Below are 23,888 nucleotides of genomic sequence, written 5' to 3'. Positions count from 1 at the left end.
TGCATGGAGGAAGTATTAAATGAAATTTTTGTACGTGAAATTGGCTTATACAAGAAGTCTGATTGCAGTACAAATGTGAATGTGTGTTTGTGAAGTGTCCCGAAGCTCATAAGGAGTGATAAAGTGAAGTGATCTTGAGCCCTGTGAATGCTTGTGTGTTGAGGATGTGGGAGACTAGAGAGAAATGCAGAAAGTGTTGCTTTGTTGAAAGAATGCTGAGTGAAGGGGGGAGTGAGGCTTGTCTGCTTGCTTTAAAACATTTTTTTCCCTCTTCCCTGTATTCCGGACCCCCCCTTCCTTTGGAGGAGAGAAGCAGGAAAAGGGTAGGCTGCGGGCTTTTGTTCTTTTCATCATCTTTCTCTCTCTGCTGAACCAGTCTGAGAAAGGAGGGGAACGTGGGTGATCGGCTCATGCAGTTTTGCCGCTGGCTGTTTCGGTCTCTTTAATTTGCATATAAAAGCTATACAGATATATTTTCTTTTCTGCTCTGAATACAATTTTGATTTTATTTTTTTCTGGAAATTTTTGAGGTTTAAAACACTTAATTAAACCTATATAAAAGAAATGATTTTGTAAGATATTTTGAATCTGACTTGCATTTTACTAAAGGCAGAGAATTGATGCTAAAGTTTGATCCAAATATATTTCAGATTTGTTTGTTTGCTTGTTTGTTTGTTTGTTTGTTAGCAGCATAAGTGGTTTCCCTTTTAGAAATTGTTACAAAGATAGGTTACAATAGTAGAAGGGAGAGAGAAAGTTTTAGTGGAAGCCAGAAAGTTGCCTTTAAGTTGGTCTGCACAGACTTGTGCTGACTTGGAAGTCAGGATAGCAGAGGTAGGAAGAATTGAATGTTTTATATGAAGAAGGAGTTACAGAAAGTAGAATTGATGGAAGAGAGAAGGTATGTGATTTGTTTTTGGAAGGTTATGGATGTTGTGGATTGCATAACCTTTGGACGGGGAAGGAAGAAAGGAATGTGAGAGTGGAACCAAGTGATAATGGGAAGAAGTGATGATATGGGCAGGGAAGACAGCGTTAAAGACTGCCCGATCCAAAGAAGAGGAAGTGGTGTCTTTAATTGACAGAGATCAGATTAAGTGGACAAAGCATTAGAATACACTTAATTAGTGAAGGGAGTAGGAAAATCATTCCTGATAGAATAGAAGGGGTGGCATCTCAGCCTCTATCTATAAACAAGCAAGAATTAAGGTAATTCTTAAGTTTGGTTGGATATTGCAGACTCTGGATTGATGAGTATGCTGATTTTACCAAACCCCTGTATGCAAAATTAATTGCATCTGGACCTTGGAGTTTGAAATGGGAGAGACACGAAAGAAGAAGCCTTAAAAATTCGAAACAAGCTTTAACCAAGGCTCCTGTATTAAGTTTACCAAATTTGGAAAAGCCATTCCATCTCTTTGTAAACACAAAAAATTGAATTGCACAAGGGGTGTTAGCTCAGAAAGTAGGAAATTGACCTTTGGGGGAGCCCTTATTATAAACACCCCACATCAAGTCAGAACCATCCTTCAGCAAAAAGCGGGGCGGTGGTTAACTGATTCCAGAATTCTAAAAAAAAAGAAAGAAAAAGAAACAATTTTAATGCAGCAGACAGACTTGATTTTAACTACAGATCACAATTTGAATCAAGCACAGTTCTTAGCCAACACCAGATCAATGGATCAGTTTGGATTAGAACATTATGGTGCTGAAGTTATTGATTTACATACAAAAATAAGACCTGATTTGGAGGAACACCCTCTGGAGAAAGGAGAAGCAATTTTTATAAATGGTTCCTCTAGGATGGAGGAGGGAGTACGGAAAAATGGATATGCTATAAAAGAGATCCTGGAAGTAAGGGGTTTGCCTCGAAATTGGTCTGCTCAAACCTTTGAATTGTATGCAATAAATTAAGCTCTATGGATAGGGAGCTTGGATAGCTCAGTAGACAAATGCATTGTAATTTAACTCCAGCTCTCTGTAATTAGTAAGTTCAAATCTCACCAGGCTCAAAGTTGACTCAGCCTTCCATCCTTTCTAAGGTAGGTAAATTGAGGACCCAGTTTGTGGGGGCAATAAGCTGACTTTGTAAAATATACAAAAGTATGAAGGCTATTGCTTAATGCATTGTAACCCTGAGTCTCCAGAGAAGGGCGGCACATAAATCAAATTTTTTTAAAAAGGGGGGGGTGCTCTATGCATCTTGGAAGGAAAAATAGGCAGATTCCACGTATACATTTGAGATAGTGCATTCATTTGGCAAAATATGGGTGGAGTCATTGGGGAATTCAAGCTATTGTAGATGAACTTTTAAAAAGCTATGGTTGTATTGGGATATATCCTTTAGCAAAATCAATTATAAACAAATGTTTGATTTGTAAAAAGGTGAATAAACAAGCTGTCAGGAAACAACAGATGGGTGGGAGACCACCAGCTTTAAGACCATTTCAATGTATTCAAGTGGATTTTACAGAATTACCAAAAGTGGGGAGAGTAAAATATTTATTGGTCATAGTGGACCACCTCACAGGGTGGGTTGAAGCTTTTCCCTGCAGTAATGCTACAGCAACAATAGTGTCAAGAATTTTATTATACCCAACCTAGAAAGATTATCATCATATGAACTGTTGTTTGGAGTAGTTTTCACTACAGCAAGCATATGCATTGATTCCCTGGAAACCAGAGACAAAGTATTGAAACAATATGTGTATAAACTGTCCAGATATTTTGAAGTTCTTAGGAAACAAGGACTATTAGCCAAACACCACCTTTGAAGTTTCCAGTCCATAAATTCCACCATGATGATTGGATGTTGATCTGGAGCTGGAAGGAAGTTAAACCCCAAGTGAAAGGGCCCGTGCCAGCCCCAAAGGAGTGGAAGGTGGAATCTCACCAAGGAGATCCATTGAAGTTGATGATCCAAAGAACCCAATGGACTGGTGGGCAGTAACCAGTGGGAATAGTATTCTTCCTCATCTGGACTATTTTTGTATTTTTTTCTTTCTTAGGATTGAGTGGTTGCCTATGCTGTTTCTCAACTGAAGAGGACTACAACTGATCAGATTCCATTGCGCGCTCTCCCAGATGTATTGGTTTTGTAATTGTGCTTTTAAGACCTTAGAAGGAAGATCCTGGATCCATTGGATGAGACTGAAGCCTGCAGACCAGAATGATCCAGTCACATACCAGGTAACAAAAACTGACAGGCCATTGGTGCTGAAGTTCAAGAAGAATACACCCTGCTGAGTCTTACCGGCAACAGACTCTCAACGCACGGTGGTGATCGTCAGCCTTGCTGAACCACCCCGGAAGCTGGTTCCCCGCGCACGGCTGAAGCTTGGAACAGAGGAAGACAACATTCCATGACTGTAATTTGTAATGTAAAACTCATTAACTGAATAGAATCCAGTGAACAATTCTTAAAGACACTCATGTTTGAGGAAGATTGGGTGTGGGGACTCTGGGCAACAACTATTTTAGCCCTTCTGGTGGTATTGTTATATATATATAAGGATCAGCTCTGTGGGAGACCTAGGAATACAATTGATATTGCCCTACCCCAAGTTACGCATACCCCTAACCCTCTTCCTGATGTGGTGAATTTATAAACGATGGGTCTTGCGCTCTTAAGGCCTTGTGGGTGTAGGAATAAAGTCATTATGATTTATTTAGGGCTCTTGGTACTATTAGCCAAGGGACTAGTGAGTGATACTATCTTGAACAGTAGTTCCCAATGTTGTGTGGGTGTCCGAGAAATCCCCCTTGTCCATGAGGAAGGATCTAGAAATATTAAGAACCCCAAGCAACCGACCAGCATCAGGCCACTAAGTAGAGATACTTTAGACCAAGTCCGCTCCCGCCAATGACGGATCATCAGTAGGTGGGGTCATTACTTTAGACCTGCGCTGACTCCAAAACCTAATGTCAAAAGTTTGACAATCCCAGTAAAGGGAGGAATAGAAAAGGAGAACGGGCCCCTGCAACAATTGAGAAGATGAGACTACATATCAAGGATACTGGAATTGGGTCAAAACCTTGTTAATCAGTATGACCCTACCTTAGGTCAACAATGCTGGTTGTGTTTATCTGCCAGCCCTTCATCTTATCATGCCGTTCCTGTCAAGCCACAACTCTGGGCTAGGACAAAGGCTACAATAGTCCTTGAAAAAGATAGTAGAAATAAAGCACCAGTATCTCTGATACAAGGAGATTTTTATGAGGCATTCCAACGGCTGGGAAAAAGCCGCCTCCCTATTGCTGGCCCAATAGCCACAGGTGTGGAACTCATAGGGACACCTTCCCTGTGTGTAAAGAGACATCAGAAACCTGGTAGGCCTGTAGAATCCCTGACAGAAGAACAATGTCCATCAGAAGTGTACCTTGGTTCTAGAACGAACTTTAAGGATGTAAAACTAACCAAAGATCTTTTTCCTTCTGCACACCACTCAGTTCACCATAAGGTCACTTTCTCATTACCACCAACTGCCCCTATCACAAGATGGGGAGGATGGAAGAGGTCCTGGAATATATCCAAGGAAAGGTGCCCCAGTCTATTCCAGCTCCCTCGCTTCATTATCTGGCTCTTCATTAGGTCCAGCACAGGTTTATGTGTCTTCTTTCCCCCTGGGAATACTACCTCCTGGTATCTTTTTGAAGGTCCAATCCTCAGAGATAAGCAAAAGGACCCTTCACTAGAATTCCCATTATAGCCGCTTGCTGGAATGCTTGTGGCGGGGACTTTGGGGGTCTGGACTAATGAAAAGAACCATCGGACCCATGCTTTCTCCATGAACATAGGCGTATGTGTAAGGGAAAAAAGAGTTTTCTTCTTCTGCAGGAAGGATGTGTATTTATGTTTGCCAATAAATTGGCAACAAATTAACCCTCTCTATTCACATTATTATAAGGGGAAGACGTGCTTAGATACATGAACTCTGAGAGAACCTCTCTATTCACATTATTATAAGATAGAAAAGTGCTTGTTGGAAATTACATTAACAAACAGTTAAACCTCATTAAGTGGTAATATATCTTTTTATGAGACCTAGATGTCACGAAAGGACAGCCATATGGAAAACTTCTGAGTGACCTCACTATGAATGTTATAAAGAGTTACTTAATCCAAGAAATTTACCTAAGGACAGCAGTAAATTTCCCATTAACAATTACAAGCAACTAATGGTTTAGTAATTAGATGAACATATTATCAAATGTAGGTAACCATTTAGGGAAAATCAGATGTATGATCTCATGTTAACCATATATGGAAAATGTATGATCTCACTGAATCCTTTGTCTTAGAAATGTATAAAAACAGAGATATCACAGCTCTTGGGTTGTTCAAAGCTTCAGGTACAAAACTATAGCAAGGCTATGAACCTTGCACAATAAAACTGTCTCTGGTTGACCCAGGAATGTTGTTTGGTCCCTTCATTCTGCAACAATACCAGTTCATAGACAAATAAACAAAGAAATACATCTTCATGTGTCATTTGGAGAAAGCTTCACTTTCAAACTGTTGGAAAAGATTCAGAGAATAGTAGGGAAAATTTTCAAGAACTATAAATTATATAAAGAGATCAAAGGATGTCAGCATATCTAGCTTTGGAAAAGACCATTGAAATTAGATATGACAGCACATTTCAGTGCTATCACATTGAAGATGATTGATTATGTGCCATCAATAGTTTTCAACTCCTAATGATAATATGAATAAATTTTCTCCATGACATATATTGAAGATGGTCAAGACTTATTCTCTCCCAGTCCAAAGTGGAGAATAAGGACAGTATATTTAAATTATAAAAAGCCAAATTCCATATAAGTGTTTGTGAGGGGACCTCTTATGCAGTAAGATCAGTTTTATAATTGAACAAATTTCCCAGAGAGATTGTTTGTATACATCTATCTGTGTGGCATACTTTGGTTTGGATTCCTGCCTAAATAGGACCTAATTGGTTCCTTTCAGCTTTTGATTTTAAGAACATCATCATAGAACATCTGTGTAGTGCATAGGCGAGAAACTGTAACCTTCCAAATGTTGCTAAACTACAGCAATATCAGTAGGAATCTTATTACTCCTGTTCTATCAATGGTTGTTCTACAATATCTAGAAACTACTTATTCCCCATTCCTGGTTTAGCGGAAATAGTGGTAGTCCTTAACCAAACAGATACCAGATTTTAAATTAAAGTTTAATAATGGCTGTTGCTCTTTAACAAAGTGTGTAATTGGTGACCTCTACTGGCAAATGTAGGAATAATTCAAGCTTTATAATAAAACCTTCTTTTTAAATACTGCTGGGTATTTTTAAGCTCTTGCTTATCTGATTAATATCAATAGCCAAGGATCACAGCTCTACCTCAAATCAAATGAAAAATACAGTGGAAGTATTATCCTGCAACTTGGAAGATGTAAGGGTTTTGTTGAAATTAAATCAAAACAAGATGGACTGGTTGTTGATCCAGAAGCCAACCAATTCCAAGATAGTTTCATTTTTAGCATTAGATTGTGTTGTATACTGCTCCAAAAGGAGCTGGGTTATAATCTAGGGTGGAGGGATATTTGTGAACTCACAGGTCTTGTGGAATCAACAGGCAGAGAGTGTAGTCAGAAAGCCCCTTATCCACCTTCCGCTAATGTATCAATAATTATTCCTGGAGCAGGATATCATTTGTTTCATGCCCACATTACCTTGCAACTGGAGTGTAATTTGGGGTACATGAAACTATCCCTGCAGACTATCTGGAAACTACAATCGATGTACATTATAGAGAGCTATGTACTAATGATAACTTCTCAATATTCTCACAGAATGCCTGTGCTGCAGGAACTCTATTGGTTACGAGTGCAATTCAGTAAGAACCTATAGTAAGAACCTATGAAGTCCTGTCTGGTTTATAAACTGTATTTCTACAAGTCTACTTGTTTTGAATAGAACACAGCTGACCAATGTGTCTTGATTCAGAGCACTTGTAAATGATACCTGCACTCTATGTGGTGGTACATAAGAAAATTCAGAGTGAATAGTTTATTTTGGCATATATTTTCTATTTTATCATACTTCCAAACTATTTTGATTATCCTGAGTGAAGTGGCATAAAAGTACCTGAAATAAATAAACACATAAAAATAATAAAATTTAATAATAGTATTTTAATTTAATAAAATTTATTTTAGTTTGATTTGAAAGCTCTTAATGTAGAGCCATTAAGCCTATACAGGTAGTTGTCAACTTAAACCATTCATTCAGTGACTGTTCAAAATTCCAATGGTGGGGAACTAAAGGACATCTGACCCATGCCAGAGTTACAGCCTTTGCAGACCACTGCCATTATATGATAAAAAATTGGCATTGGCAGTCTGCCAGCACTTACAACTACAGGGGCACTGCAGCTCCCCCACCTGCCTATCTCCTCCTGCCAATCTCAGTCACCCAACCAGCTCACCAGTGCAAATAAAGGGATCCACTTACTTTCATTGTCAGATTATCCAACTGATTCATGAATCTTACTGAAATGCTACCAGGAACTGATATTAATATATAGTTTCTGAAGGAACAAGTTGTGTAGAAGCAGTATTCCTATAATATTCATTTTGACTACTGTGCATTCTTCACAGAATGGAAGTTGGAAACCAATGCAAGGTTACATGTTAAAAGAAATTTGCAAGCAAAAAATTACTTCTAGAGTTTCATTAAAAGCCTCACTGTTAAGAAGTTGACATGTCTATGGTCTCAAAAATGAAGACAATTTGCTTAGCATTATGACAACAGACAACCTGATTGCATTGACCATGAGTGTCTTCAGTGAGCATTTGAGGGCCAAATGATGCAATTCCACACTTGACTGTGGCCAGATCCTCTGGACTGCAGCATTGACATGATGGCATTATCAATGAAATGTCATGTTGATGTAATCATGGTTTATTGGGGATGCTGCAAATTGTTCTTGACTTGCCAGTCTTAAGATATATTGAGTTTCTTGTTTGTGGAAGAAAAAGTAAGGAACTGACATTTTACCTCATCGTCATGGTTGCCAAATTTGGCTGGGGTCTCCTCTATCCCCACAGATAAATTGCCCTGGGACTAAGAGCTGCAGACTCATCTGTTACGGGGGTGGCAGTTGTCAACCAGCCTTTCCAGCCAGCCTATTTTCATTCTAGGAATGAAGAATTAATACCTCAGGGACAAATTGTTAAAGCTCACTTTTTATGTTTTAAGGATATAAAAAGAAGCTGTTCTCATTCAAATAGTGGCACATAGATTGCTCCTTGCCAAAATGAAAGTTTTCCTTTAGTTTCATCAGATGGCACAGCTTCCTCTAATTATATACCTTACAATGGGAATATGATACAATTAAGCCTAAATTATGTAATCAGTTGCATTGTCTGAAAAAGGCTGCATGTACAAAGAAAGTATTTCCTATTTAATAAGAGGATTACAACAAAGAACCCAATTATGAATAAGGGCCAACGTGGTTTTTAATGAGCTGGATCTGGAGTCTTTTCACTCAGCAAAGGATTGCCCACATGCTGTGTGCAAAAAACAAACAAACTTGTAAATAGAAAGAGACACTGAGAGTGAGAGATTGGTAGAGAGGAATATAAGTCTAAGATAAAATTAGTTTTGACCATTGGGGATCAATTTAAATGGTCCAAAATGTGGAAAATTCTATGATGCTGATTTTCAATCATATTTGTTCACAAATACATATTATTATAGATTTTATAGGAAGAGAGACCCATGTTAGTCTCTGGACACAAAATATCTGGAGTCTGATAGCATTTTTTTTACTAGCATTTTATTAAAAGTTTATATATTGTCTTAATATATCAGTTTATGAAGTGTAAATCCTGGAAAATTAGATGTGCAAGAATGGTTATATGCAGCATTACCTAATCCCAAACTAAATCCCAAATCTTCTTGAGTATATAAAACATCTTGATTTTGTTCCACATTTCCAGTACTATAAACTGGCATGTATTATGTTTAATGCAGTAAAAAAACAGCATCAGACTGTATACGTGTAAAATAACATATACATACACACACACATAAATATATATATATAAGCCAAATACCACTCACTCATCACAAAATCTCCAGAACTGTAAAACCTACAAACCAGGGGTGAAATGCTCCCAGTTCGGACTGGATTGCCCAATCTGGTAGCGATGGAGGCAGGTGGTTCGGAGAACCGGTAGCAAAAATCCCTGCCCCCTGCATGCCCAGCTGAGCTGCACAATCATCAGAGGCTTTTTTTTAACTTTTAAAAGCATTTTTTCTACAACCTCTTCAGCCGAAAAAATGCTTTTAAAAGTAAAAAAAAAAAGCTTCTGATGATCGCGCGGCTCAGCTGGGATCATCAAAGGCTTTTAAAAGAAAAAAAACTTTTTTTCTTTCAAATGCCTCTGACGATCCCAGCTGAGTTGCCTGATCGGCAGAGGCTTTTAAAAAAAGCCTCTGCCGATCAGGCAACTCAGCTGGGATCATCAGAGCCTTTTGAAAGCACTTTTTTACAACCTCTTCACCGAAGAGGTTGTAGAAAAAATGGTTTTAAAATTAAAAAAAAATTGGCCATGCCCACCCAGTCACATTACCCCCCCCCCACCAAGCCACGCCCACAGAACCGGTAGTAACAAATTTTAGATTTCACCACTGCTACAAACTTGAAATTTGGCATGTATGTTCCTCTTGGCTTCTAGGTGCTCGCTAAGAAAGGATTTTTCGAAATGACCATCAGATCATTAGTATTTCATATACAGTATTATATTCACATGCTCTGATGCTAAGGAGTTAGACATTCTACTCCCCCTCCCCACCTGAAAAGAACTCTGTTCCAAATGCCAGTTGCCTCACATTCTGTTACCTCAGTTCAAACTGGCAGACGTTCCACTCCTTCACTCAGGAGCGTTCTGGGGCTCGTAAAAGTACTAAATGTTGCTACCTCACCAAAATGTCTATGCCTTCCACCTATGGAACTGCTTCCAAACTCAAGGAGGTGGGAGAAATATTCCCTTATGAATTTCAATCACTGACCACCACTGAGCCAAGGGATTGTGAACCAAATTTCTCCTGCATAGTGTCCCAGCCCCAAATCACTTCTTACACTGACCTCCTCAGACGAATCTGTTCCTTCTAGTGTAAGACCAGTTAAAGGGAAAAGAGGGGAAAAATGCAGGCAAAGATTTACAGATGCGACTAGGAAAACACAAGTAAGGGAAGCTACAAAAAGTGTAGTCAAAGTCATTCTGAAGTCAATAGAGAGACTGTAAAAAAGTATGGATCTAATAACCCCTACATTAATCAGGCAGCTACAGCTAAATACAATGAAAAGATATCAGATCAATGCCTTGGACTAATAAGTATTTTTCAATGCCTTGGACTAATAAGTATTTGTCTGGTTTCAAATATGAACCTCAAATTGATTACTCCAGGGAAAAGGTTGTTGATCTCAGACCTCGGTTACCCTGTGCCTGGTGCCGTGCCCTGAAGTGGCAGGATGAGATTCCCGGGATGTGCTGCAGTGGCGGTGAAGTCTAGCTCCCTCCCCTTGAGACCTACCCTGAACCCTTACACAGCCTTCTCACGCACCAGCATCCAATGGCAGAGCACTTTCTTTCCACTGCCTGAAAGTACAGCAGATGCTTCCAAATGATGTATTTTGGAGCCAGAGAGGTGAAGGAGAGAAATTTTATGCCAACATTCAAAGTGCAGGGGCAGGTCTACCACAGGATGGGGAGTATCATGGCGGGGCCTTAGTGTTCTGCCCCAGCTATGGACCCCAAAGAACGCAGCACACACAAAGTCTGTTCAAACCTTAGTTTACTAAATAAACCAGTTTTTTACAACAACGGCTGTTAATTAACTGCATTAACAGCCACCAAGAATTCAAAGAATAATACTAAAAGCTTAGTGTGATTGGCAGAATGCCCAGAAGCAATTTGCAGGAAGCTGATAAGATAAGCAAGACAAGACATGAAGGTATGTGAACGAAGTTGTTTCCTGCAAATTGCTTCAGTAGGCGTTCCTTCTTAAATAGGCTAAGGGAGTGGCCAATTAGCCCCAAGCCTTACTCTCGAGATCTCCTCCTGAGGAGCCACTCCTGCCTTTTGGCAGCTCTGCGTGCCCGTGCATTGAGAAGAAGCTCCTCCTCTTCGTCTTCTTCACTTAAGGGAGCTTCTGGAGGTTCTGAAGGTCCTGGCTGAATCCCTGCCTCTGGCACCACATCTTCTCCAGCCTCCTCATTGTCCAACTTGAGTGCCAGCTGCACAGGCTGCTGGTGCAGCACCACCTCCTCGCTGTCTGAATCAGCTACTAGCTGCACAGGCTGCGTACAGGCCACAACACTTAGCAGCAGCCTTCATTTCTCCAGATATGTGTCAATTTATCAAGCCCAATCACATAGTTTCGTAGTGAAGCACGGGTATCCAGCTAGTATACTATACATATAAAGAGTAAATCCTCAATATATTAGACTTTCATACAAGAGACTTTATGTGCAATAGAAGAATTTTCCTTCCTTACCCAGACAAATCCATTGATTACAAAATCATTTTAGATAAATGTCTCTATGTATGCCTTAGCAATATTTTTGTGCACTTCCATTTTTAATGTAGGTTTTATGTTTCCTTGATGTAAACTGCTGGGAGCTATTAAATAATATGGCAGCATTAATTTATTATTGTGCTGCCAAGTTCAAATCAGCTGTTAACAATCACAAAGATTTTTCCATGGTTATCTGTCCCTATTGTAACTTGGTCTTTCAGATCTTCCAACAGTGCACTTATCGCTCCTGCAACCGAGTCTATCATTTTACTGTTATCTCTTTTCCTCTTTATTTCCATTTTTTTCTAGTATTAGTGCCTTGTCCAAAGAGATAGGTCTTTGTGTAATGTGTCTGAAATAAGATAATTTGAATCTGGAAATGTATGCCTTGAATGAGAATTCCGAGTTAATTTATTTGATGATGCACCTATTTGTTTTCTTGAATGTCTATGGCATTGTCAGGAGTCTTCTCGAACACCAAAGTTCAAAAACTTCCTATCCAACAAAATGCAATTCAGTGGTGAGAAATGTAAGGTTTTACATCTAGGCACGAAAAACCAAAGGCAGGAGTATAAAATAGGTGGCATCTGGCTTAACAGCATTAATTGTGCGAGAGATGTAGGCGTCCTAATGGACAATTTCTTAAGTACAGCTAACAATGTGTTGCTGCAGCCAAAAAAGCCAACACAATCCTAGGCTTCATCAACAGAGTATCAAAATCATGTGAAGCATTAGTACTGTTTTATACTGTACTAGTAAGGCCACACTTGGAATATTACATCCAGTTTTGGTCACCTTGATACAAAAAAGATGTTGAGATTTTAGAAACAATGCAGAGAAGGAAAATAAAAATGATTTGGGGTCTGAAAGCAAAACCATATGATGAATGGTTGCGGGAACTTGGTGTGTTGAATATAACAAAAAGAAGGACTAGGGCAGTGGTGAAATTCAGCTGGCTCTATCCGGATTGCACAATCCGGTAGCGCCGACAGCAGGAGGCTCTGCCCACCCACCCGGACATCATCATGTCCCGTTTTTGACCCTCTGTGCATGCGCAGAAGGCTCTGCGCATGTATGGAGGAGGTGCACACGCTCACATTTGCGAACCGGTAGCGAAGGTAAGTGAATACCATCCCTGGACTAGAGGTGACATGACAGCAGTCTTCAATATCAAGAGCCTTGATAGTACAGTGGTCTACACACCCTGTTATTAACACAGCTGCCTGCAATTTACTGCTGGTTCGAATCCCTCCAAGGCTCAAGGTTGACTCAGCCTTCCATCCTTTCTAAGGTAGGTGAAATGAGGACCCAGTTTGTGGGGGCAATAAGCTGACTTTGTATAAATATACAAAAGTATGAAGGCTATTGCTTAACGCATTGTAAGCCACCCTGAGTCTCCGGAGAAGGGCGGCATATAAATCAAATTAAATATATATATATATATATATATATATATATATATATATATATATATATATATATATATATATATATATATATATATATTATTATTATTATTATTATTATTATTATTATTATTTATTTATTCAATTTATATACCGCCCTTCTCCTGGTGGACTCAGGGCGGTGCACAGCCAAAACTAAAATACATAACAATACAAAATTTAAAATTAATTAAAAGAATTATATACTTTGGCCCGAATTAAAACAGTGCGAATTAAAACCCATTAACAAATTAAAACTAAACAATTAATACCCATTAAAAACTAAAAAAGGGGGGCGGGGTTCACGCCAGCCCTGCTTGCTGGAAAAGTAGAGTTTTCAGGGCTCGGCGAAAGACCCGAAGATCCGATATCCTTCTTATCTCCGGGGGCAAATCATTCCAGAGGGCGGGGGCTGCCACAGAGAAGGCCCTCCCCCTGGGGGTCGCCAGCCGACATTGCCTGGCCGACGGCACCTTGAGGAGTCCCTCTCTGTGGGAGCGTACTGGACAGTGGGAGGCTATCGGCGGCAGAAGGCGGTCCCGCAAGTACCCAGGTCCTATGCCATGGAGCGCTTTAAAGGTGGTAACCAACACCTTAAAGCGCACCCGAAAGACCACTGGAAGCCAATGCAGCTCACGCAGGAGAGGTGTCACATGGGAGCGACCCCTCGCTCCCATAATCCCCCGCGCGGCCGCATTCTGCACCAGTTGGAGCTTCCGGGTACTCCTCAAGGGGAGCCCCATGTAGAGAGCATTACAGTAGTCCAGGTGGGAAGTGACGAGTGCCTGAGTGACTGTGCGTAAGGAATCCCGATCCAGAAAGGGACGCAACTGGCGAATCAGGCGGACCTGATAAAAAGCCCCCCTGGCCACGGCCGTCATATGCTCTTCTAAAGACAGCCGTGCATCCAGGAGGATGCCCAAGTTGCGAGCCCTATCCGTGGGGGCCAATAACTCGCCCCCAATAGCCAGCAATGGTACCAGCTGGCTATATCGGGACGCCGGAAGCCACAGCCACTCGGTCTTGGAAGGGTTGAGTCGGAGCCTGTTACTCCCCATCCAGATCCGCACGGCCTCCAGGCACTGGGACATCACTTCAAGGGCATCGTTGGGATGGCCCGGGGTGGAGATGTACAGCTGAGTATCATCAGCGTACTGATGGAACTCCACCCCAAAGCCACGGATGATCTCACCCAGTGGCTTCACATAAATGTTGAACAGAAGGGGCGAGAGGACCGACCCCTGAGGCACCCCACAAACAAGGCGCCTCGAGGTCGACCTCTGCCCCCCTGCCAACACCGACTGCGACCGGTCAGAGAGATAGGAGGAGAACCACTGCAAAACAGTGCCCCCCACTCCCAACCCGTCCAACCGGCGCAGCAGGATACCATGGTTGATGGTATCAAAAGCCGCTGAGAGATCTAACAGGACCAGGACAGAGGAACAACCCCTATCCCGAGCCCTCCAGAGATCATCCACCAACGCGACCAATGCCGTTTCCGTGCTGTGCCCAGGCCTGAAGCCGGACTGGAGCGGATCCAGATAGACAGCTTCATCCAGGTACCCAGGAAGCTGTTGCGCCACCACACTCTCAACAACCTTCGCCAAGAAGGGAAGGTTGGAGACCGGACGATAGTTAGCCAAAACAGCCGGATCCAGAGCAGGCTTCTTGAGGAGGGGCCTCACCACTGCCTCTTTCAAGGCGTACGGCAAGACACCCTCGCTCAAGGAAGCGTTGATAATACACTGGAGCCAGCCTCGCGTAACCTCCCGGGAGGCCATCACCAACCAGGAGGGACACGGGTCCAATAAACATGTGGTCGCGTTCAGCCGCCCCAGTATCCTGTCCATGTCCTCGGGAGCAACAGGGTCGAACTCCTCCCAGATGGCAGTCTCAAGACCGACACCCATCATCCCGTCTGTACCTACCCAGTCAGAGACCAAGCCTTCCCGAATCTGAGTGATTTTATCGTGCAGATACTGAACAAAATCCTCGGCACGACCCTGCAAGGGATCCTCCCGCGCTCCCAGATGAAGGAGGGAACGGGTCACCCTAAACAGGGCGGCCGGGCGATTATCTGCCGATGCGATAAGAGCGGAAAAATAGTTACATTTTGCCGCTTTTATCGCCACTAGGTAAGTCTTAATATGAGATCTTACCAGTGTTCAGTCGGATTCGGAGCGGCTAGATCTCCAACTGCTCTCTAGGCGTCTTTTCTGGCGCTTCATCCCCCTCAGCTCCTCGGAGAACCAAGGAGCCAGGTAGACTCGGCGACAGGTCAGAGGCCGCACAGGCACGACTCGGTCCAAAGCATCAGCGGCCGCCCTATCCCAGGCGGCCACTAGATCCTCAGCCGAGCCATGAGTCAGAGTCTCAGGAAATGGCCCAAGCTCCGTCTGGAACCTATCAGGATCCATCAGGCGCCTGGGGCGGAACCATCTGGTCTGTTCCGCCTCCCTGCGGCTGGGTGTGGCGGTTAGAAAGTCAAGCCTAAGAAGGGAATGATCCGACCATGACAAGGGCTTAATCACTATCTCCCCTATCTCGAGATCATTCTTCCACTGCCCAGAGACAAAAATCAGATCCAGAGTGTGTCCTCCTATGTGCGTGGGTCCACAAATTAATTGGGTCAGGTCCATGGCCGTCATGGAAGCCATGAACTCCCGAGCCGCCTCAGACACTTCACCGACAGATGGCAGATTAAAGTCCCCCATGACCATAAGCCTGGGGGTCTCCACCGCCACCTTGAGCGGCTGTCACAGAGAGGCAGAAGTCAACCTATTCTGACGGTGGGACAAGAAGTAACAGACAGAAGCTTACCAAAGAGGGATCCAATCCAGAATTAAGGAGATATTTCCTAACATTGACAACAATTAATCTGTGGAACAACTTGCCTCCGGAAGTTGTGAATGCTCCAACTCTGGAAGTTTTTAAGAAGAGTTTGGACAACCATTTGTCTGAAATGGTATAGGGTTTCTGCCTGAGCAGGTGGTTGGATTAGAAGACCTCCAAGGTCCCTTCCAACTCTGTTATTACGTTATTGATTGACCTTGCTTTTTTAAAAAAATTATTTGTCAAGTACATATTAGATAATATATATATGTATAAGCATAAATTGAATACATAAAATGAATACAATTAAAGGGAACATTAGGACAGGGATGGTAGGCACACTGGTGCTCTTATGCACGCCCCTTACAGGCCTCTTAGGAATGGGGTGAGGTCAACGGTAGCCAGTCTAAGGTTAAAATTTTGGGGGTTTTGGGATGAAAAAGAGCCTTTGACCCTTGTGGATGTATCCCTTCCTTTCTGGTCATTTTAGAGAAGGCCAGGCCTACTTTTGTCTCTAGCAATCCTGTGTTTAAAAATGGGGTGTAGATTAGGACCTCAATAAAGACACAAAAGTCCTGATGGGCAAATTGCTAGGTGTGAGGTGCTGCACTATCATGCAGAATGACCTGCCTATTGGAACAGTTTACTTTTACAAGGATCTGATAAGCAGATTGCACCAATGTTGCAGAGCATCACTTATAATGCAAATCTATCATAAAGATATATAATTATTACCTTCCCTTCTCTGAGAGGGAGATGGAGAGGAAGAGAGAAAGAAAGAGAGAGAGAGAGAGAGAGAGAAAGAGAGATGTTACATTATGTCATGGCCCTATATATAAAGTTTCACATGATGTCCCATTCACCCCTGAAGGAGGGAAATGTCACTATTTTTAAACAATATATGGTATATTCGATATGATGTTTTCAATTGCAATCATCACCAGTTTCAATTCATTTGAATTATATTGTTCCAATTGAGACCAAAGCTATGTACTGCCTTCTGGTGGACAATGTACCTTGCATTGCAACATTGAATTTATATTTACCAACAAAGAAATAAAACCAGATTAGTATAGATCTATTTCAAGCTATTTAGCTCTCGTCAGCTAGCTATACATTTCTGGGATTCGAATAAATAGCCTGAAATAGAGCTAAATAGCTTGAAACAGATTTATAATAATCTCTATTTCTTTGTCGGTAAATATAAATTCAACACAAAAATAGTTTGTTGTGAAAGCGACTGCCTGCGAAGGCTCCCGGATTGGGGCTGAAAGTGGAAGCAGTATGCTCTGTCCCATATTTGCGTAGACCAGGTTGCCCTGATAAAAAACACTTGCATTGCAACATTCTGACAGATGGCTAAACTTCCCCCAGCTCCAACTTAAGCTCATGTTAGTAGAGTGATTGGTGGACATTTTTATTATTAAGAGTCAGCTCTGAATGAATGCACCTAGAACTCTTTGATACCCTCACATCATTTGTTCAGAAGGAAACAAATATCCTTCTATATTACATAAATACCTATACTTTGATTTCAAACACATGTAGTTCCACAAGTTCCTAAGAATGGTAAAACAATTAAACAAAAACAGAATATTTAAAATAGGTTGTCTAAACATTCTTTTTTTTTCTTTTTTTTCTGCTTGCTAACTGCAAATTCACTGTTTAAAAAATCCTGGTTTAAGTAATTCAACTGATAATTATGTTTATGACATTGATAATTCACTCACTGGCATATTATTCCATTAATTAATAATGCAGTCACAAGGGTGAGCTCTTGGTCTGTGCTGTCAGCTTTTCATGTGAATATGCAATTTATTTCAACTATTGAGTAGACAATCAAGTTACAAAAATAGATATCCCAACTATTTAAACATTCATCATGAGAACAAGCCTCAAATTCATCTGTTATGCAACCTTTAAAATGTGAGATAATTAGTTTGGGACTAAATTGCAGTTAGCATATGTGACAGTTTAATCAGATTACTGTTTTAATTCCAAGTGTAATGCATTTTGTAAGAAAAGTGACATCCAGAAACAGCTTGACTTGATTCTTGAATGCATTATAAAATGGAAATCTTTGACTAATCTTTTGTATTCAGCCTAGTTGATATATATATCACACACACACACACACACACACATATGTTTTCTGAGGTTTTTGTAGGTGTTTGTATGTAGGTCTTTGGTTATTCAGGTTTTCTCCCGCGTAAAATTGGAAGTGTCTTGGTGATGTTTCGACGAAGTCTCATTCGTCATCTTCAGGCTGGTGTTTTCGGCTTCATGCTCCTAGAAGCACGAAGTCGAAAACACCAGCCTGAAGATGACAAATGAGACTTCGTTGAAACGTCGCCAAGACACTTCCAATTTTACGCAGGAGAAAACCTGAATAACCAAAGATATATATATATATATATATACTGTATATATATAAAATTGCTTCAGTTCATACATACAATGTTTGAATGTATAAGGTGCAACTCTTTTGGTACGAGCCTCTCTGTTCAAAATTTATTTAATTTTGAATAATGGAAGACTGCTATATTTCATTATTGGACAATATTTCACTTGTGCGGTGTGTGCATGTGTGAATGTATATAGATGCACATACATCTACATATATACACTATATCAGTAAACCAGTGAGAATGTTGTAAAGAAATAAAACCAAAATTCCTATTTATTTAAAACATGATCAGTATTAAGGGATAAAGATTTTGTACTCCTTTTTACACTCCCATGCATACACACACATTCTACTCATTATTAATATACTATTTTCTTGGTGGAAAAAATACAACAAATGAGAAACAAATGCATATTCATTTCATAGTCATTTAATCATGCTAAAATGATTGCTTTGATTCTAAAGAATTTATTCACAGCAGAAGAAGCGAACATCATTTAAGGCTGTATCATCTATAAAAAAGCCCTGGTAGGGCTCCTGCTTAGTTTGAAGGCCACAAATTCCTCCTCTCTCACAAGGTGTACTCCACTCACTGTATTCACCAAATGAACCACCAGCTTCTTCAATTTGAAGACCATTGCTGCAACGGAATCGAATGTTGTTTACTGCTGTGTCATCTCCAGCTCCTTGCTCTGGTTCAACTTTCAGCTGAAAAGAATGTAAAATACCATTTCGTGGACACCATCTAATTCCTGACCAATGTCCGTATCTGAAAAAATAAAATAAAGTATCAGCAACATATCTTTCAACAGAGATTGTCTCTCACCTTAGGCTTATTTTATAACTTGTGTGAGAATTGTTTAAGAAACAATAAAATATGTCTGTTTTGAACTTGTATAAGTGATTGAAAACTTTATCATGACAAGTCTTATTCCTGGGCAGTCTTCCTTAGTTTATATTAAAAAAACACCTATAGAACCCAAACAAAGTAATCACAGATAATTCAGGAATGACATCTAAATTTCAGGGTTTCTTGTGATGAGATTTTAGTTGATAATAACCTGTTAAGGAATGCAATTAAATAAGTAGCAAACAAGTAACCATCTCTCACTTAAATAGAAATTAATAGGTTAGATTACTTCACAAATCCTTGGTGTGATTTCTACATTCTCCATCACATCAATTTCAAACACATCTATTTTTCCCTAATGTGCTGTGAAAAGAAAAGCTAATGATTCAAAATATTGCATATTATAGATTTTTAAAGCTCCTTCCATTTAAAAAAAAAAGTTGAACAATGTCTATTTACAGTCTAGAACAAGCATAAAAATAGAATGATCATTTATCTTAGTAACATTGATAAGAATATTTGTACCTTCAACAGAGTAATGTTAATTCCATCAGATTTTTATTGGTATATAGAAAAAACACTTGCTTCCTCTATGCTCACTCGGAGATAAATATATTTAAGATAGTCTAGAAGTAACACTTTTTGTGTCAATATCTAATTTTCTATAAAATTAAACAAATCAGAGACATTTAAAGACAACAAAACTTACTCTCCAGGTTCAGATTCAATAGTATAGATAATATTATTGGTTTGCTCAGTTGAACAGAATAATCGGATTCCATTGAGTGAAGTGTCATCACTAGCTCCTCTATATTCTTCCACCTAACGCAATAAGAGGGAAAAACACATTGAGATTCAGGTACCAAGTTTATAAATTAATTCAGTGTCTAAAATGAGCGCTGTACATAGGTTTACCCTTATGCTAAATCCAATGGCATACGATCCTGGTGGACACTTGTCAATCCATGTCCAAACCCCCCAATGTCCTCCATTTTTAACTGATATCGAGTCATAAGCCCTTCGGTTTGCAAAAGTGCCATTAGCACTGATATATTGCCTATCCACAGCCGATGCAAGGAATATAGAAGCAAGAAAAAGGGTGACAGAAAGAAGCTGCATTTTTTAAATACCAGCTAATTAAAGAGGTATGAAATAGACTGAAAACATTATGCTCTCTGTACTTTATACCTTAGTTTATCTTCACAAGTGTCACTGCAATGATAGATTCTTTCTGCTTGGAAAAATAAACATACATTAATAGTTAGCAACAAAAAATTATTAACTCAAACTGCTAACTGAATCTGGAAGATTTCCCTCAGCTTTGTCCCTGAAAAATGTGTAGTAGGCATAAAAGTGATTCACACTCTTTAATGACCAAAAGAGACAATTATTTAGCCTAAATGTCTGTGAAAATTCCAGATATTAATTTGGTCAAAGCATTTGTACATATATACTTCATGAACAGAGGATTCATGATTGTCATAAACAAATTTTTAATTTTATTATGGAGAAACCTGGTTTTATTTTATTACATTTCTAATAAATATGTTTCAATTCAGATTGCAACCTTCATAATTTTCTTATCCGGAAATAAATTTGGTGAGCTAGTAGATGTCTGTATGTACGTGCATATGTATTAAATTTATATGCTGCTCATCTTACAATAATATTTTGACAGTATATTTGAGAGAAAAAAATGGCAAGTAAGTGAACAAATAAATGTATATATGTTCTCATGTGGAATAGTTGCTGAGTGAAAAGTTGTCCAGTCACAAACTGGCCAATTATCTGAAGTCACATTTGTCACATTGCTTGTTTGCCATCCAGAGCATATTTTTGTCTTTTATTTCTGATGAAGACAGCATACATACAAATTCCAAACTCTGTTCAGCCATCAGCTTTGTTTAGTGACCCCAAAGTCAGTAAAATCTCTCATCAAACTACTTCATAAAATATGCCTAGGATGTCATCTTAATCAATTATATATGAATTAATTTTATTTTTGTGCAAGATTCACATTGCACAAATTAATCTTCCTTCAAGAATAAATGGCCTTTTTGTAATATATCACTGATATAATTACTTAATTCAATTTTTGCTACAAGTTTTTGTTATTGGAGCAGAACACCTGTAACTAATGATACATGTGTACACAAAGACATGAACACCCCCCCGCCCCCAATGTTTACTAAGCAAGCTTGGAATACAAGATTATCTACATTAAGGACATTTTCAATAATGCTATGGTAAAGACAAAGAGATCAGTGGTGGAATTTATATTTTTTTACTACTGGTTCTGTGGGTGTGGCTTGGTGGGTGTGGCAGGGAAAGGATACTGTAAAATCTCCATTCCCACCCCACTCCAGGGGAAGGTTACTGCAAAATCCCCATTTCCTCCCAATCAGCTGGGACTTGGAAGGCAGAGAATAGATGAGGGCTGGGCCAGTCAGAGGTGGTATCTACCAGTTCTCTGAACTACTCAAAATTTCTGCTACTGGTTCTCCAGAACTGGTCAGAACCTGCTGAATACCACCTCTGAAAGAGATGGTCACTAACTTCATAATGATTCCATCCTACGTAGCTATTTAAAATGAAAACTGTATTCTATAATAGACCTGCAAAATAACATGCTCTAAATTTAATTCATATTCTGATGTATGTTTCCGATTGATTTAGGCATAGAATTAAAACAGTGCCTTAAAATGAATGTTTGAGTCTTCTCCTTCAGTAGTCTTGTACTGTTTTTACATGCTATGAGCCCTAGAACTACAGCAGCGATAACCTTGTATTCAGATGTGGCACAAAAAATGAGCAAACACTACTGATAATCTAATATCAAACATCAAGGCTAAATGTCTAAAATTTTGGGGTTCAGGTAGACCTATATTAAATAATTCAAACACATAATTTTAAAAAATCAATACTGTTGACAGTTCAAGTTACATAAATATATCTTCTAACTTATTATATAGTGAGAGATCAAAAAGACCTGCAAAAAACTCTTCAATTATCATCACTGTAGATTGCATAGATTTGGATTAATTTATCAGAAGTGAATATTTAGTTTTGCAGGTGCTAGTGACAGAAATGTCTCCACTATTGGAACATATTGATACAGACCTGGATGGGAATGATAGACAAACTCATTTAATGAAGCTCTTTTAGCTTAACTTGGAAGGTTATGAAACTGAACGTTCGAAGGAACTTTTATTTGAACAGTGTACTGTTGGGTAGTTTTTCTGGTTCAGATCACTGAATGTATTAACCTCATGTCATTCTCGCTATTTAAGCATTACAAATATTCCTATATGATATACAGAATGTTCTTTATTATTTTATCAGATTACAAATTGCTGGTACTTTACCAATGAGTTTCTTATGTCTATTATGAAGTAATCAGAATAAGACTTTTGTAGAGAGAATTTTTTCATCAAGTTGGGAATCTTACTTTGAATTGTAAGAAGAGTAACATAGTGCTCATATAAACAATTATTAAAAAGGCCATTTTCCCCACAGGCAAAATTTATCTTGGGACTCTTTCTCCATGATTACTTCTTCCGGACAGATGGTTCCTAAGTCAATGATGTAGAAATTTTGCAGATACTCTCTTTTCTCTGTGTAATGTATTGTCTTCTCAATGAAGTTTTTATCATGTAATCATCCTATCTGAAACATAATTCGTACAAGGAACCCAAATATTGTGTTTTATTTGTACTTTTCCCTTCTTTTAATTTCTTCTACCATATTTTTATTACCAGAAAAAATAGAATATACAGAATTAGCAATGCAAGAAGACCTTTAGATTGATAGTCCTAGAAGCCCTCCATCTGAAAATGTGGTCTGAAAAAAGTAAAATATAATAGTAATGTAACAAGTGGAAGACCTTCAGTGTCAAAGTTTCCCCAAAACCTCAGTAATTCTACAATGTAACCTTTGTTCTGAGGTATTTTTTATGCTGGGAAATTTTCTTTCACATTCACACACAAAGCCTGCATATTACCATGTCTGTGTCTATAGGAGTAGATTTCTGTATCATAAGATAAAAGGAAGCCATTAGAACTATCAATTGATATTGAAGGTCATAAAAGAGGAACAAAATGTTAGTTTTTTAGAGAATTCTAGAGCTGAACTAAGGACTATCTTCAGGGCTGAATTAACTGTAAATTGAAGTCTAACATAATTTAAGAACATCAGGCTGCAGAAAGTTTGGTTATTTTTGTTGTAAAAGTTTATTATCAGCAAATACAAGTGCTTGATGCAATTATTTAGGCATGGTGCCAGAATTGATTGATCCTGGTGCCAACTACCTAATATTTCAAAAGGCAATTGGATTTTGTTTTTCCTTGAAGATGTTTTGCTTCTCATCCAAGAAGCTTCTTCAGCTCTGTTCAAAATCCAGTTGCCTTTTGAAAAAGCACCTTTGACCTGGATGACTGAGAATCTCCATAAATGTTGCAAGGGAAGGCTTACTGATCTATTTCAGGCAGTTAAATGTTTTTGCTTAGCCTGGATGGGTACTGTCAATGTTAGCATGAGCTATTACTGTTCAGGAGTTGCCACCTGAGGACTGTTTCTAGGACATTCTTTGCTTGTCTTCTGATTTTTAGTCTGTTTTGATAGCATAAATGACTAAGACATCAGCTTCTCCAGTCAGTTACCACAACACTCTACCTGCACAGTTGGATCTTTCTTATTCAATTGGGGTGGCCATTCACGTCTTGTTGTCTACTGCAAAAAAGATTGTGAGGCTGACACTTCTTCTTCCTATTCCCTACCAAAGTGGAAAAGGCTAAATATCCATAATAG

At 39.4% G+C, this 23,888-nt stretch overlaps 1 protein-coding gene and 1 long non-coding RNA gene across 2 annotated transcripts; both read right to left on the bottom strand.

The window, feature by feature from the left end:
- Window positions 1-1,357: 1,357 nt before the first annotated feature.
- LOC117655059 (uncharacterized) lies at window positions 1,358-4,341 on the bottom strand. Its single transcript, XR_004588525.2, has 3 exons — window positions 4,058-4,341; window positions 3,254-3,336; window positions 1,358-1,569 (listed from the first exon to the last, which is right to left on the bottom strand). It is a non-coding gene; the product is annotated as an uncharacterized LOC117655059 (long non-coding RNA).
- Window positions 4,342-18,646: 14,305 nt separating this feature from the next.
- On the bottom strand, window positions 18,647-20,221 carry LOC117655127 (vitelline membrane outer layer protein 1 homolog). Its single transcript, XM_034402233.1, has 3 exons — window positions 19,998-20,221; window positions 19,792-19,904; window positions 18,647-19,001 (listed from the first exon to the last, which is right to left on the bottom strand). The coding sequence occupies exons 1-3, from the start codon at window positions 20,199-20,201 to the stop codon at window positions 18,701-18,703; spliced, it is 618 nt and encodes a 205-aa protein (XP_034258124.1). The 5' UTR covers window positions 20,202-20,221; the 3' UTR covers window positions 18,647-18,700.
- Window positions 20,222-23,888: the final 3,667 nt, after the last annotated feature.

The sequence above is a fragment of the Pantherophis guttatus genome, chromosome 4 (assembly GCF_059756535.1).
Source record: "Pantherophis guttatus breed Tessera chromosome 4, ASM5975653v1, whole genome shotgun sequence".
Classification (NCBI taxonomy): Eukaryota; Metazoa; Chordata; class Lepidosauria; order Squamata; family Colubridae; genus Pantherophis; species Pantherophis guttatus.
The sequence above is the reverse complement of the archived record's forward strand: the minus strand, read 5'-3'. Positions and strand labels throughout refer to the sequence as shown.

Bases quoted from the DNA above. Each gene is read 5' to 3' on its own strand.
- LOC117655127 (XM_034402233.1), bottom strand. From the start codon at position 20,201: ATGCAGCTTCTTTCTGTCACCCTTTTTCTTGCTTCTATATTCCTTGCA. The intron at 19,905-19,997 runs GTAAACCTATGT...TTATTGCGTTAG, and splicing joins CCATTGGATTTAGCATAAGG to GTGGAAGAATATAGAGGAGC. The intron at 19,002-19,791 runs GTAAGTTTTGTT...TTATTTTTTCAG, and splicing joins ATTGAATCTGAACCTGGAGA to ATACGGACATTGGTCAGGAA.